Here is a 15,920-nt window from a genome sequence, read left to right as displayed (position 1 = left end):
AGTTAAAATGGGGAGGGGAAACCGGGAAAGAAATATATGCAAAACTATATTTCAAAGAGAATAAAAATATGTTTACTTTTTTATAATTCTTCCTGCAAACTAATTAAATATTACAAAGAAAAAATAAAAGGCTTAATACATCTGATAGCCCCTCATTAAATTTCATTTAAACACTCAAACAATAACAATTGAGTACCTGAACACATGATAATGTATTTTTATTAGACACTTTTAGTCTAAATTTTAAATTCTTTTGTCTGTATTCTCAATACCACAGGAAATATGTCAATCTACTTTAATTATGCACATTGGAACATGCTTGAGGGTTTACAACTTATTGACGCTAAGATATACAGTTAAAGAAAATGATATATTTTAAGTGGGCAATAAAAGGGGACGTTAGTATATTTGAATTGTACTGGTATGTAAAGTAATGCGAAAGAAAGAACTATAAGTGGGGTGCTCGGGGAAAGGGCAGCCCAAATCAATAAACATGTAATGAGTGTTGAAACTGAAACTGAAATTGATATCTGAAAGCTAATAATTGAAATGAACAAAAGAAGTAAAGATATGAATACTCCCTGTTCGGAATGGAGAATCACCTGGTTAACTAAAATTATAGTCTGTGGCCTTAGGCCCAATATATATGTGCATACATAATCTATGGCCTTGTGCCCAAGTATAAGCATGCAAAATCTGTGGCCTTGTGCCTAAGTATGAGCATGCAAAATCTGTGGCCTTGTGCCCATTTACAGGTATTCAACATTCAACAATTTGTATTAAGGAACTGAAAATCATGTTGTAATGCATAACTCTAGAATAATGAACATTACTATCCGGAGACATGTATTTATGAGGCACAAATGAGACCTGAAGCTTTACTATTTATAAACATGTTGAGTATATTCTAGACTGAGATTCATGGGTATCGAACACAAGTCTATATTGATTACATACTAAGCTCACAACGTTCAAAATGAAAGTCTGAACGAATTAAGAAACTAGAGAATAGAAATTCTGCAATTATTCAAGGAACTAAGCTTAACTATATTTCTGAGGCAATTAGTAACGTTGTAAAAGAACATGACGTAGGGAGAATCATTAACATTCCTAAACGTAGAGAGTTAGCCTCACATACCTTAATTCCGGCCTTTGAGCGTAATACAATGTTCGTCAACCCTTTCAACTTTAATCTATAGCAACACAAGTCAAAGGGATTCCATATTAGCAATAATATCCATGCTTGGTGGGCATAAAGCTTCACAACCTTCTTTAATGGTATTTCTTTCACCCAATTCCCATTCTATTATTTCTAGGTGATTCTTCAATCTCAATTAGGTATGGTTAACATTATTCTTCATTGCCCAAATGATTTCAACAGCCCTAAGTCAACAATCCAGCCCATACAATAATTCATAAGGTTTTCTTCATCATACCCATTAGCTTATTCCAAGAATCCATGGTTTATAATCATAACTCTAACGCTATAATCGATTTAGGGATAAAGACCATACCTTTTTTATGTTCACGAGAATTGAATTCAAAAGCTAGGGCTTCTCGTCCAACAATAACGTCTTAATCAAGGTTCTATGGATTAGAAGGGTTTAATCATGTTAGAATGGTATTTAGAAGTTGAATTCATGCTAGAATTATCATAGAACTTACCTTGAAGGGTTCTTGAGGCTTGGAACTTGTTCTATCTTGCCTTAGGATGATTTTTCGTGATTAGGAGTGTTAGGGAAATAAACCCCAAGCTTAAATATAAGAAAAACACAAAAATATGAGGTTTTGACCCGAAAACCAGACCCATCCTCATTGGGCCCGCGTCGCACTTCCAACACGGGACCCTCTACAGGTCCCAGGTCAGAGAGGGTGTTTTTATGCTTTTGGCCAGCGATGCGGGGCCATCGCAGGGGCCCTCACGCACGGCCTGTGTCGGTTCAGTGTAGTGTTCGGTAAAATAGACATAACTTCTTGTACAGAACTCCGTTCAGCCTCCACAACATATCGTTGGAGAGGTATTTCAAAGATCTACAACTTTCATTTTTATGTTTCCTCAAATTCTAAATGGATTTTCAAGAAATTGGGCTGGAAGGCAGACGTATCGAAAACTTAGCCAATTCTATCGAATCTTAAGCGCCTTACTATTAGCCATCTTACGACAATCATATCTCCCTACTCTGATCTCTGATTGGCCTGATCTTTATATGGTTGGAAAGGTATTTCTACGTATTACAACTTTTATTAAGGGTACTTTCCCAAACTCTAAACTAATCAAGGGTTTACGGCTACTCGAAGTAAGCCTATCAACCATTTTTTGCAAAACGTTCAAACCTTCAGTTTTTCCACTAAAACTCTAACGGTATTAGTCTAACCTTAGTTCTAAGATACAAGGTGTAACATCTAAGATTTATTTATAATGTTTATAATTGATCTTGGGTCGAAATACTTGGTCTAGTCCAAAGTTGACTCGAATTGCTCGAAAATGCATTCGTACTCAATAAAGGGTATTGGACCATGTGTCGCACCAAGTCAAAACTTTAGAGAGTCATAATCTGTAGGTTTTTCTAAAAAATAAACATGCGCGGTGTACATCAGACGACAGGTTGTTCGTCGCTCCAAACCATTTCGTGCGATACTTCATTTTTTTTCAACTTCTTTTCATGTGTGCTTGGACTTCAGGTCCCCAACTAATCCAAATACTTGTATTGGCTTCTACGTGGAACTCGAAGCCATTTTTCATCTCTTTTTGCATCAAATCATCATATTTTCAACAAATAACCTCCTACACACAAAACACAAATAGTATGAAATGAACTTTAACACAAGGAATGAGTACAAAATATGAGACAAATTGTATCTAAAAGCATGTATTTCTAGCCGCCGATCACAACCTCAGACTTGAACCTTTGCTTGTCCTCAAGCAATTTCTTACACTCTAAACTCACAATCACAAGCTAAGACTCCAATCATCCCAACACCATGACATTAGTTAAGACCAACAATTAGCCTTTACGATCACATCAAACCTTCAAACATACACTTTCTGATTATCATGCAAGATATACAATTCAATTCAAGCAAACAACAAATTTCTAACCTCCTAATCCCAAAGGACAAAGTTTAACTCGTCAAGTTTAGAAAGCCAGTCATATCAACTATCCATCATGAAACAAGTGTTCTCACAAGAAGATATAGTCCACACACTCAAATCAAAAAATTGAATGTAAATTAATGACTTAGCATTAAAGATCAACTCTCGCGCTCACAAATAAATTCACATGCATGCACAAAGTATTATATGCCTGTTCATTATGTACATCTCTACCAGCGTCACCTAAAATAGTGAAATATAGAAAGTTAGCTAACACATGTTGGCATTTTTATTAAAGTCTACTTATACAACTACGCTTTTTTGTAGTTTGGCTTCAACTTCAAGATTTTTGGCAAATTCGATACTTTACAATTATCTAAAAATCAGAAAAATGACTTCGATACCACTGTGTCCTCCAGAATTCTCTGCACATCCCGAACAATACGTTTAACTATATAAGCAGGCACTCATATATTTCTTATTTTAAATAATTACACCATGATGATATAATCTTAATTTTATTTGGTATTAAACTGTTTGGCAACTATTTTGTGATGAACATTGGTTCGTTTTCATCTATGGGATCAACAATTGTATCTTAGAAATAGTTCGAACATAGATTTTAAAACCCTTTTATCTGAGTAAATGTATGTGTTTGAGAAGTACACCTCTTAAATACTTTTCCGAAGCATCCTCATTCTTCTATGGAATTATTGTATTTATCGAACATGGTTACAACAATGTTTAGGAAGTTTACAATTATATAGTAATTAGTTTAAAATGGGGAGGGGAAACCAGGAAAGAAATATATGCAAAGCTATATTTCAAAGAGAATAAAAATATGTTTACTTTTTTATAATTCTTCCTGCAAACTAATTAAATATTACAAAGAAAAATAAAAGGCTTACTACATCGATAACGCTCATCATAAATTTCATTTAAACACTCAAATAATAATAATTGAGTGCACTATATATCACATGATAATACATTTTTATTAGACACTTTTTGTCTAAATTTTAAATTCTTTTGTCTGTATTCTCAATACCACAGGAAACATGTCAATCTACTTTAATTATGCACATTGGAACATGCTTGAGGGTATAAAACTTATTGAAGTTAAGGCATACAGTTAAAGAAAATGATATATTTTAAGTAGTACTTATCTACGTAATAAAAATTTTAGAACACACAATTTTTTTATTCCAAAGTAAAAGTTTGAAACTATCTAATATGATTATTATATCAACTTTATCATGTATTTAGGTGTTTAACTGAAACCAGCCGTGTCTAAATGAACTGTGAAGGGCGATATGTATATTAAGCCAAAACAAAAGTTCAAATTTTGGTTTACGCTTAAAAGATTAATTTCCCAAGTAGCAATTATAGAGCTGGAAATTTTTTAGAGTAGAGTAACAAAGCCAAAGTCCAAACAAATAAAGAGGTCCGGAATTGGAGTGTAAAGGAATGGGGGATTTACCAATAGTACGATTTGAGGAGAAAATCATAGAAACAGTTGAAGAAAACCCAGTAGTAGTAGTTATTGGTGAGACTGGTTCTGGTAAAAGTACACAACTTCCTCAAATACTTTATAGAAGAGGTTATGCTCAATCTGGAATCATTGCTGTTACTCAGCCTCGCCGTGTTGCTGCTGTTTCTGTTTCCAGGTAATCTTTATACGCACCTTTTCATTTATTCTCTTTTCTTTTTCTTTTGTATTTCACAATTGGCATTTATTTGTTTAAATCAACCTATGACCTAAACCAATTTTTGAACCCCTTTGTTTACCAAAGTTAAAACAGAGTATGTAAGAAACTTATAATAAAGAAGAATATAATTTTACCCGCAAGGGTGGCTCAGTTGGTTGAGCATGGGGCTTTCATAATGGAGGTCTCAGGTTCGAAACAACCTGCCTATGACAGCAAGGGATTTGCCTTCTGGGTCCAGCTCGTCGCACGGGGCTTGCCTAGTGCGGGTTATCTCTCCTGTGTGGTTTGCGAGCTATTGCACAGGAGCTGGGTTTACCCTGTGCGCACCTGAAGGGTAGCGGCTGCGGGTTCCCATGTCATCAAAAAAGAAGAAGAATATAATTCAAATGAAGATAATAAAGAGAAGAAAAGTACAGCCCCAATTTTGGTCACATTTCCAGACAATCAAAATGTTATTTCTAAATAGATGAGCCTACCGTTCCAAGACGTTCACCATTATGCCCTATTAATTCAAAGAGTCTGCCAAATAGGGGAAAATATAGAGAATAAAAGGGTAAAGATCTTAGAAGGAATAGTTACAGAGTTAACTGAATTTTTTTGGTTCATAAAACACATAGAAATTTATTGAGCAAGCAGTACATAATCCAATTGAACATGTAAGAAAAGGGTGCCAAGATCGTCTTGTAGAGTAAAAATAGTTCGTTTATATCTCAACAACAGAAATTGGCGTTTATTTATCCACTTACGTTAAATTAAAATTTTCATTGTCTTTTTTGTCGGGGTACTTGCTACATCCTACCCGCAGGTATGAGTAAAATTCTGGCCACCAACCGCGGCGGAGCCCGGAATTTATACAAGCGGATTCAAAAATGTCACATTTGAGATATGAACCTATGACCCATAGCAAATTCTGAAACCCTTTGCCATTCTACGCCTTATGTATAACCAAAAAAGTAAAAATGATGGTTGGATGCTCCAGTCGGGACATTGAAACTTGAGTCGTGAATGAACCGCAGTTTCGTTCTCCTCTATAACCAAAAAGTTAGTTTTAGCCCTATTTGCACAGTGCATTCATGATTCAACGCCCTTCCTTCAAGCTAGCTCCGATACTCTGCACCAAGACTTGGGCAGACAAATCACTTATGCTGCTCTATGCAAACTCAGTTAAAAGTTGCAGAAGCAGTTTGTACAGTTAGGCAAGTTGTGGCAGCTATACCAATCTCTTGGAGTTAATTAGAGTTAGAGTTAAGTAGTTAGTTACCTTCATAAAAATAAACAAGAGTTAGTTACAAGCACCTGTTAGTTAGTCGGGAAATGAGCTACAATCTGTATATTTCTATGCCTGTAATATAATTTCATATCATTTGAATACATAAATTATAAATATCACATTGTTGTTCCCGAACTTCTCTTTATAATTATTGTCATCAACTTAGACCTCTCAAAAGTGAGCTCCCTGAACTTGGCTGAGCTTTTTCGAACTCATCGTGCTTCATAATTTCGTGGAAATGAGATTGTATCATGACCTAGTTTCGCCCATGCTTGGTTCGAAGTTTGATTTCCAAGTTATTGATCAAGAATTTCATTAATTTACTTTTCTAGTATGGAATGGAATGTGACTTTGTTTGGCTTGTCCTTTTGCGGGAGGATAAGATGAATTGGCTTATGAATCTCGGAACAAGAGAGTTATTGAGGATTATGATAGCAAGTGTTTAATATGTATTGATAGAGACTTCCTTTATGCTAGATTGGGAAAGTTCGAGATTCGTTACAAGACTTCGGAAGACTTGTTGTTTGAGATGTTTAGTTGGGGCAAGGGTAAATGAGGAAAAAGACTAGGTAGTATAAGTACAATTTTTCTTACCGTTGGAAAACCAATCGACGAGATTGCCACATTAGCCTTCACCTGAATCCTCTCTTGTAGGTAACAGAAGCTTGAAAAAGTGCTACTCAACATCTGTTTTATATATTTGCTTTGTGAAGTAGTTAACCAACAGTTGGTGTTCTCCTATTTTCCTTCATACTTCGGCTTTATAATTTTTTTTGGTTCGTTCTTTGGTAAATTCCTCAACTTTTCATGGACAGACGAGTTGCACAGGAGCAAAATGTTCAAATTGGAGAGGAAGTTGGTTATGCCATAAGATTTGAAGATAGAACTTCGGAGAAAACACGTATCAAGTATTTTTTTGGTTCTGAATTATCATTAATACCAATTACTACCATTGACGCTTTCTATTGATTTTGTTCCTTGATTGCTTTTCAGACATATAACTGGAAGGTTATTCAAATTGCAGATATCTTACGGATGGAGTGCTCCTCCGCGAGAGTCTTTTCAATCCGGAGCTGAATCAGTATTCCGTCATCATATTGGATGAAGCACATGAGAGGAGTTTGAACACGTTAGATCAACTTACAATGCCCTTCAATGCTTTCATCTCAATTTGACATTTTAGAGATATATCCAAATGTTACATTGTTGTAGTCTTTCTTTCATTTTTTTTGTTGCTTAGATGGTGTTCATTATCTCTGTAGATGACTTTTTTCATTCTCAATCACAGGGATATATTGCTAGGTCTAATGAAAAGATTAATCAAATTGCGTCACTCAAACTTGAAAGTTTTGATCACATCAGCAACTCTTGACGGTGGAAAGGTATCTAGGTTCTTCTCTGATTGCCCCGTCCTTACTGTACCAGGAGAGTTGTTTCCTGTGGAAATAGTACACATCTCAGAGCGTCCTAAAAACTATGTCGAGGCTTCTTTAAAAAAGGCTATTGGTATGACAACTATGACATCTCCGATTTGTTTTATAAGTTTGAATCTTGGTTTTATTCTTTCATTTCTTGCTTTTTTTTAAAATTTAAATCTGAAATGTTTACCTTTCCATTTCTGCATAAATTTTTCTTGCTTTTCTGAAATTGTTCTGACAATTCATTTTGGTGCATAGATATTCATGTACGGGAGCCAGAAGGGGACATTTTAATTTTTATGACTGGGCAGGTGAGTTTTTGTAGATTAATTTCCTGTCTGATACTTTTTCTGTATATTGCAGTCCTCCTCTGTCTCCCACTAAAAAGTAAATTGTTCAAGATGTAAATCACTATTTCCTGGAAAGTGAAATTTAGAATCTTATATAGGATGACATAGAGAAGTTGGTACTGAAGTTGGAGGAAAGAGTTCAAAGCTTAGAAGAAGGTTCTTGTATGGATGCCCTAATCCTTCCTCTTCATGGATCCTTGCCACCTGAGATGCAGGCAAGTTATTTTTCTTCTCAAACTCCTTGCGCTGAAATCCTGAATATTCTTGATCTAGTTGGTTCAGATATTAGCTAAATCTACTTGTCATTAAAAAAAAAGAAAGAAAGATATTATCTGATTTACTGTTGTGTCTGAAATGACCCTTCTGAGTGGCTAATCATTTCATATTTAAACTGAATGTTTTACTGAAGGTGAACTAGCGTGTCATATTCCTCTAGTTAAGTTAAAAAAAGAAGTATCATAGTCCTAGCTGGCTTTCCAGAACGGATGGTGGCAGTTGTCTGTGCTGCAATGATTTCATGTTTGTTTCATTTTTAGCTGTGAACAACAGCATCTTGGTTGAGTCACTCCATTTCATCATCAGTTAACAGCAATAAGTTTTTTGGTAGGAAAAAGGATAAATGCAATTGACTGCAAAAAGTATTTTGCTGTTGAAATATGTGAGAAATAATTTGGTTTTCATAGCTGTTGCGGCATAGTTTATATAGTGCCTACACAACATAACTGGAATCTGTGGTTGAGTTGAACTTGCTTGGAGGGAAATTTTTTATTTGATTGATCATCTTCTTTATAAAACTTCAGATGAGTGTTCTTCTCCTTCTTTTTCTTCAGCCAAGCTGAACACTTGTAGCTGCTTGGTTATTGATCTTGTAAATTCTATATTCATTTGTCAGTATTTTCCTTTTGTTCTATCATCAGAATTATGTATTGAGCTTTTCTTCTTTTGCTATTTTCTGTTGATGGGCAGGTGCGTGTTTTCAGTCCTCCACCTCCAAATTGTAGGCGGTTTATTGTTTCTACAAATATTGCTGAAACTTCCTTGACTGTTGACGGTGTCGTGTAAGTAGACTTGACACCACTATCACGATCGTTGGAGGTTATTTAGTGTTAACATATTGCTGACTGATTGTTTCTTATCTTTCTGATGCTTAGAATGCTCGATTTTCTGTTTCTCACTTCCAGAAAGGATTTGCAGTGATTGATCATGCAATAGTTTGGTCGTCAAAAAGAAGAAAACTCAGTTAATTGCTAAACAAATGGTTATCTAGAGAACCAATAAAGATTAATGGGTGAAATCAATGGGGTTTTAATCCACACACCCCCCCCCCCCCCAAAGGGTGTTTAACTTGCTGTCGTGAGCATGAATATGTAGTATATGTTTTCCTGTCAAAAGTTTGGGGAGGCGAGTAATATTTGCACTTGTAGTGCTAGACCTTGTAGAACGGGTATATCCAGCTAATAGCATTTACTTTAAAGTATAAACGCTTCAAAATTTTAGTTTACTTCCCCAGGAGTGCTATTATATTTTTTGTTTGAATAATATTGGTTTAAGTATCTTCTCGAGGAAATAATAATAATAATAATAGTGAATATAATTAGAGCGAAACATCTTTCAAACAAAGACCCCTGCAAAAAATTGCAGGATTGGTTCTTGCAGAAAGAGTACTCATAAAGAAATCATCATGTACTTTACTAGCATTTGTCTTCATGCATACTTGGGCATGTGTTTTTTTGGGGTTATAAATAGCGGTGTTCAGGCAAGCTTGCACGGACCTTGACTATTCCACCACATACTTGCATCCTCCCACCAAAGGAGTTACTCGATAACTCTGCTCAACAAGGCTTAAGCAGGAGGGAAGAAATTATTCAACTTTTCTTGGCCTCTATTGGGATTTGAACCCGTCTCCTATGATTTTCATTCAAACTTTATCGACCTCTATGGTACACCCCTGGATGCAACTTGGGAGTGTTCTTGAGTGGATGTCTGAAGTCTTTTCCTGCTCTTGCAAGAATGTCATCCCCTCTGAGGAAGGCCTCAGCCAGTAGTTTGATTTCTTCTTTCTATTATTCTTGAAGATTACTTTTATCAAAATGCGTAATTTATACATGTAATCAACTTAGTTTTAGGATAAGAAAGTGTTGTATTTACTATTTAAGAGTCGTGGAAGTTTTCAGGATAGAAAAGTCCCTTTTTTATTTGGGAGAGGGGAGGGGACTAGGAAATGAGCAATATCGAAAAACCTTGCTTATGCTTGTTTAAATTTGCCCTTTCTTTTTAATAGGGATGGTGGAATAATTGAATTCAAAAGATCCTCTGAAGTGTCTTTTGCAATATTTGACTGTCATGAACCGAGTAATTAGTATCATTCTCTTTTTCCACTTTTAAAAATCAATGGAAGAGGAACTTCGCTTCTTCCTACTTCTATGCAATTATAATAAAGGAGAATATATCCTTCCTCTGGTCGAAGATTCCACTCATCTTCCCCACAGTGTAGGCTACTAACTGCGAACTAAGGTGTGGGAATTTTATTGCTTTTCCATTTATGCTTTCTATGTAATGGATGTTAAATTCATGTTTTCTGCTTTTGGACATCATTATACTGCTTTTTCATGCAAAAACCTGATGACAGGTATGTTATTGACTCGGGGTATGTGAAGCAACGGCAATATAACCCATCGACTGGCATGTACTCTTTAGAGGTTGTTCAGATTAGCAAGTAAGTTAACATGTGTAACTTTTTTCTCTTTATTGTTTATTTCAATTGACCTGGTTTTGGGTGCTTAAGAAAGGACTCTTTGGTGGAAAAAGATCATTCTCCTTAGTATGTTGGTTCAGTAGTTCAAAGGTTGCTTGGATGATTTTGCAGTTATTATCATCTTTACCCTGTATGGGTTTAGTCACCACACAGTTTTTGGATACCTTATTGACTGCTGTTCTGTCGGCAGGTGAAAAGTATATGGACAAAAACTTAGTCTGTGATCTTTACTTAGTGTCCCATTGTTTATTCTGTCTAATATTTGTTGATATAAATATAGGATTACTTCTACTTCAGTGAAGTATATGATCCTTTATTCCGTTTAACATTTGTTGATATAAAGTACAGGGTTATTTCTACTTCAGTAAAGTATATTTTTGAGCGGAGACCTATGAATTACTGCAGGGTGCAGGCAAAGCAGCGGGCAGGACGTGCTGGAAGAACACGTCCTGGAAAGTGTTATCGTTTATATCCCTCTATGGTTTACCATGATGACTTTTTGGATGCGACGGTTCCTGAAATACAAAGGTCTTCACTGGCTGGAACTGTACTTTATTTGAAGTCCTTAGATCTTGCCGATATGGATATTCTCAAATTTGATTTTCTCGACTCTCCTTCCGGTAAGCATCATTTCGCTTACCTTATTCTAAATGGTCTTATGCTCCAAATATCCTCCACCATTGTAAATGTCTACCTGTGTAAGTGGTCCTTGTTTTGTTGCTTTCGTTTCAGTCGAGTCTCTTGAGGATGCCTTGAAGCAATTATATTTAGTCGATGCAATTGATGAAAATGGTTCAATCACAAGTCTTGGACGAAAGATGGCTGGTAATAGTTCATCTCTGTTGATTTATATTATACTTTAGACCTAAGTTACTCGGACTCTTCAAAAGTGTTGCCGCACCCGTACGACATTTTAGGAGAGTCCGAGTAACATAGCTTTAGACTAGAGGCCGCCTTTAATCCAGCCCCTCCCAAGTTCCACCTCAGAATAAAAAAAGAGCCAAAGCTTGCTTGGAAAGGATGAAACATGAATTTTCCTGTAAATGTGTCTTCTGCCCCTTGAGAACTATGGAGGGAGTTCATAAAGTACACAACAGTTGTCCTGCAATCCATAATTTTTGGGATCATAAAGTGATTCATTCAGAAACAAAAATAAAGGTGATCTAACTTTTCAATTTTTTGCAGAGCTTCCGTTGGAACCTTCTCTTTCGAGGACCTTATTAGAGGCAAATGAGTTGGATTGCTTGTCCCAAGCATTGACTGTTGTTTCCATGTTGTCTGCTGAGACCACATTGCTTCCTGCCCCAAGGTATAGAATTGTCCAGAATTCATGCATGTATTGATTCGTGCTAGCATTAATGTCCGTAAAGTCCCATCGTTTTCTGTGCAAGTGAGCTTGATAGTCATACTAAAAAACAAATCTGATATATTCTTCAGTAGCAAAGAAATTGAGTTCTTCCACATCATTAAAGCATCTGAACATCTGGTGGTGGTTTTAATGCAAAATTATTGCCTACTATATTTGTGTCAAATAGAATATCACACGTGAAGTTTCCTGATAAAGAAGTGCGATGATCTAGAGCTGCGAATAGGAACCTGAGATCTAGAATGGTTGCTTTATTCCAGATTTAGTATTTTTATGGAAAAATCTCGGCGATTTTTGAACATGAAACTTGTGAACTGAAAATATGAAGGGAAGGATAAGGTGACGGTAAGAACTGATGCTTGATTCTCCATAGAATAAGAAAGTGTCAATTAAAATCAACATCTTCTACTGCTAAGACACTGTCGGAAAGATTATATTGCTACGGTATCCATGTATCAAAAGAATGACAAAGTCATAATATAAGAAATATGTGACTCTTAATTAGGACTATTCTGTTTTTCATCATAAGGTAACCAAAGTGGTGCGTTATCAATTTTCCATACAGATAAAAACGTTCCACAAGTCAAAGCCTTACATTCACTTGATAAAGAAGGCAAGATGTTATGGTCTAATTCCTGTTGTTTTTCCATCTTAAAGCATTGCAATCTTATGTTCTTCTTTTGCATTCTTTTGTACCTTGGTACTTAAGCGGGCAATACCTCAAAGTTGACTAACTAATTTGTTAAACTTGCAGTAAGAGCTCTGATAAGAAGAGGAAGCACATTCCTTCGAACCTTCCTGATGGTTTTGGCTTGGGTGATCACATCCAGCTACTCCAAATTTATGAGCAATGGTACCAGACTGACTACAACATAGACTGGTGTAAAGAGAACAACTTACAGGTATTTTACTGTACTTCCATGAAGCACCGTTACACATTTTTACAGTACTGCTGGTTTTGTTATTGATTATGATGATTCTTTTTTACTTTTTATGCCATTTTGACATAATGGAATGGCATAAGATCCTATTCATTCTAGATCTTGTCAATTGTAGGTCCGCGGGATGGTGTTTGTGAGATCTGTCAGGAAACAGTTATCTCAAATAATGCAAAAATTTTCTAAAGGTAATGGACTCCTGTTGCTAGAGTTTTCAAAATACAAGACAATGATAAATTAAGGCCTTCCGGATTGTCCTGTTTGGGAGTTCTAGAATTTTAACTCGTCCCTTTCATTTTAAACATCATAATCTTGCATCTGTAGTCTACTATGCAATTAACTTTGGGCCTCCCTTGAGTTAGGGTTTAGTTTCTGGTTGTGGTACTGCATGGTGCCCCCATAATATTTCTGAAAAGATCAAGCTTCTAAATGTTACTTTATGTTGTCTTCTTAAAATTAGGCTCATTAGATGTCCAAACAAGCAAAAAACGGAGAGACGGCCAACAGGAGTACAGAAATTTGAGGAAAGCACTGTGCATTGGCTACGCAAATCAGCTTGCTGAACGGATGATTCGACATAATGGGTATCGGCCTCTTGGTTTCAAGTCTGAACTCGTACAGGTAATTAGTGTTTCACAGTGCTACTTCGTTATGTTAGTCCTCTTTTTTCGAGGCCATGGTCTAAAGTTTCATCTTTAGTTTGAAAATGAACTCTAAATATGATATAGGTGCTCCTTAGTTAGTTTTATATTTGGGACTAAATCTATATCTGCTGGCATTATAGATGTTCCAATAGTACGGTTTTATACTTGAACTGGTATATTTCAACTTTCAAATCTTGAGTACCCTTTTGATTTGTGCAGGTCCATCCATCTTCTGTGCTAAAATCAGATGAGGATGGGATGCTTCCAAACTACGTCGTCTATCATGAATTGATAGTTACTTCACGCCCATTTATGCGTAATGTATGTGCAGTTGAGATGCGATGGGTTGCGCCAATCTTAGCGAAGCTTGAGAAACTAAATGTCTTTAAACTGAGGTAAGTAACATATGCTTGACATTTGAGGTTATTTACTTATATTATCCTCTCCATTGCTTGAACATTCCTGTGCATGGAACAGTGGGGGATCTAACCAGCCTGATAAGGAAATTCAAGAAGCAACTTCAACTGTGGAAAAGAAAGAAATTGCTGCAGTTCAGTCACCTGAAGACCGTGACAGCAAGATACAAGCTGCTCGGGAAAGATTTCTAGCTCGGAAAGGTCAGAAGTAGCATTACAGTGGTTGTTCGACAGATTGATCGGTTATCTGCAGGGACTGTCTTTGCCTCAAAATTGCTTGCTGCTACGCTGGAATGGTACTAGTGTAACCCTTTCTTAAGCTTTATGATGAGAGGGTGCAATTCTCCCATTTGATGCAGAAATCTAGCCCATCTGATTCATGAGTGGCACCAAACATGTATTAAGAGTGCTCAGATGGATTATATACCTTTCTCGGCCTTTTGAGTAAGATCAAGTTTAGTGTCTGTTCCTGATCAGTTTAATATCTGATATGTGGGCTATCGGTCCACGTGATATGAAGAAGAACGGTGAGTTGGATTCTTGATCTCAACTTCTACAAGAAGAGGGAGCAGCAGTTGATGTTTTCAAAGTGGCAGAGCCCTCTACTAAGAAATAATAAAATTGGTGAGGAAACAAACAAGTTATAACCTGTGTTGTGGTTGAGTGAGTAATTGATGAACACTTATATGATGAAAGACTCCTCCTCAACCATCAAGAATGGCAAAGTTCACTATGCCCATGACTGTATTTGTGCAACTAACACCCAATATATAACGTCAGAGGTATGTTACAGTTGGACGTTTTCAAAATTCTCAATTGATTCATAAATTTTGAAACTAGTGCCTTTTTTTGCGACCGAGGAATTTTCAAGGGTCAGCTGGCGTATGGTTTGAGATGGTGTATAATGAGTTTGCCTTTTACTCTTCTCCATTTAAATACTACTACTAGGTTTTGATTTGCAGTTCTGTTTGATCTCCTAACACGTGTTTAACCCTTACATCGTGTGCTGCGTTTTTACTACTAAACTAAATCTGTAAGAGCCAGAAGCTGTTACTATTTGTCTCAAAGGTTTCTTTTCTTTTGGATGACATAATTATATCTCGTCTGTTTACTTTGTTGAGCCGTTGAATCTGAATACCCACTCGTAATCAACAAACATGCACATGTCCATTTAATTGAAAGGGAGAGATTTATATGTGGTCCATAAAATTTGTTAATACATTAGTTCTGGGATGTTGATGGAAGTAGAGCATAAAAAGAGAAGCACAGAAAAAAGTATAAAAAGAAAAAGGATGACTGGGTAAATGGATAAAATATAAAAGAGTAAGACACATAAACTGAAATGGAAAAAGATTAGGATAGAAGACTTGCCCATCTTACCATAGAACATTGGAATATTGTGCTCTAGTTCTACCGCAAGAGAGAAGAAAAGGAAAACTTAATATTTCACTATTGTAACTTTTCTTTTTAGTGTGCTAAAATTATGTGCAGTTTACAAAGTAGACACATATAATATTTACAAAAGAGTTCCATTGCAATCGATCAATTATGGTATTAACATTTTTTCTTCTTTATCCTCAGTTCAAATTGATACGGATATACAAAGACTTGATTGGCCTCTTAAACTCTAAACCATCGCATGGTACAGTCTATTGTTGTTGCGATGGCTTGTTCTTTATTTGGATGTGAGTAATTATAATACGGATTTACATTTAGGATGACGTCCATGAAATTCTTGCATTGAAAAGTAGTTCCTGGAGAAAAATTGATGATACCTCAGGTAGAGTCGTGGCGGAGCCAGGAATATAGAAAGTCAAAGTAGAACTTGTACCAAGGGGATTCAATAACTTATATAGAAGCATACAATTTCATTGTTGTCCTATTTACATAGTACAACTTTCTGACAAAGGGGGTTCAATTGTACTCCTTTGCCTCGGTTATCTGATAGGGGATGTTTGGC

General features: G+C 36.1%; 1 protein-coding gene and 1 pseudogene across 3 annotated transcripts; both read left to right on the top strand.

Moving 5' to 3' along the window:
* The first annotated feature begins 4,561 nt into the window (after window positions 1-4,561).
* Window positions 4,562-15,056, top strand: LOC132067271 (probable pre-mRNA-splicing factor ATP-dependent RNA helicase DEAH4). 3 transcript variants are annotated; one of them, XM_059460461.1, is made up of 16 exons: window positions 4,562-4,761; window positions 6,889-6,981; window positions 7,098-7,202; window positions 7,362-7,579; window positions 7,750-7,802; window positions 7,940-8,056; window positions 8,808-8,899; window positions 10,471-10,557; window positions 11,002-11,216; window positions 11,329-11,421; window positions 11,782-11,905; window positions 12,717-12,864; window positions 13,019-13,088; window positions 13,361-13,521; window positions 13,764-13,939; window positions 14,022-15,056. In XM_059460461.1, the coding sequence occupies exons 1-16, from the start codon at window positions 4,562-4,564 to the stop codon at window positions 14,170-14,172; spliced, it is 2,103 nt and encodes a 700-aa protein (XP_059316444.1). In that variant the 3' UTR covers window positions 14,173-15,056. The 3 variants fall into 3 exon arrangements, with proteins under 3 accessions (XP_059316444.1, XP_059316445.1, XP_059316446.1); XM_059460462.1 differs by lacking the exon at window positions 6,889-6,981; XM_059460463.1 differs by lacking the exon at window positions 4,562-4,761 and having other exon boundaries at window positions 7,067-7,202.
* LOC132069018 (U2 spliceosomal RNA) lies at window positions 14,384-14,515 on the top strand (annotated as a pseudogene).
* Window positions 15,057-15,920: the final 864 nt, after the last annotated feature.

The sequence above is a fragment of the Lycium ferocissimum genome, chromosome 8 (genome assembly GCF_029784015.1).
Source record: "Lycium ferocissimum isolate CSIRO_LF1 chromosome 8, AGI_CSIRO_Lferr_CH_V1, whole genome shotgun sequence".
Lineage (NCBI taxonomy): Eukaryota > Viridiplantae > Streptophyta > Magnoliopsida > Solanales > Solanaceae > Lycium > Lycium ferocissimum.
The sequence above is the reverse complement of the archived record's forward strand: the minus strand, read 5'-3'. Positions and strand labels throughout refer to the sequence as shown.

Bases quoted from the DNA above. Each gene is read 5' to 3' on its own strand.
- LOC132067271 (XM_059460461.1), top strand. From the start codon at position 4,562: ATGGGGGATTTACCAATAGTACGATTTGAGGAGAAAATCATAGAAACA. The intron at 4,762-6,888 runs GTAATCTTTATA...TTTCATGGACAG, and splicing joins GCTGCTGTTTCTGTTTCCAG to ACGAGTTGCACAGGAGCAAA. The intron at 10,558-11,001 runs GTAAGTTAACAT...GAATTACTGCAG, and splicing joins GAGGTTGTTCAGATTAGCAA to GGTGCAGGCAAAGCAGCGGG.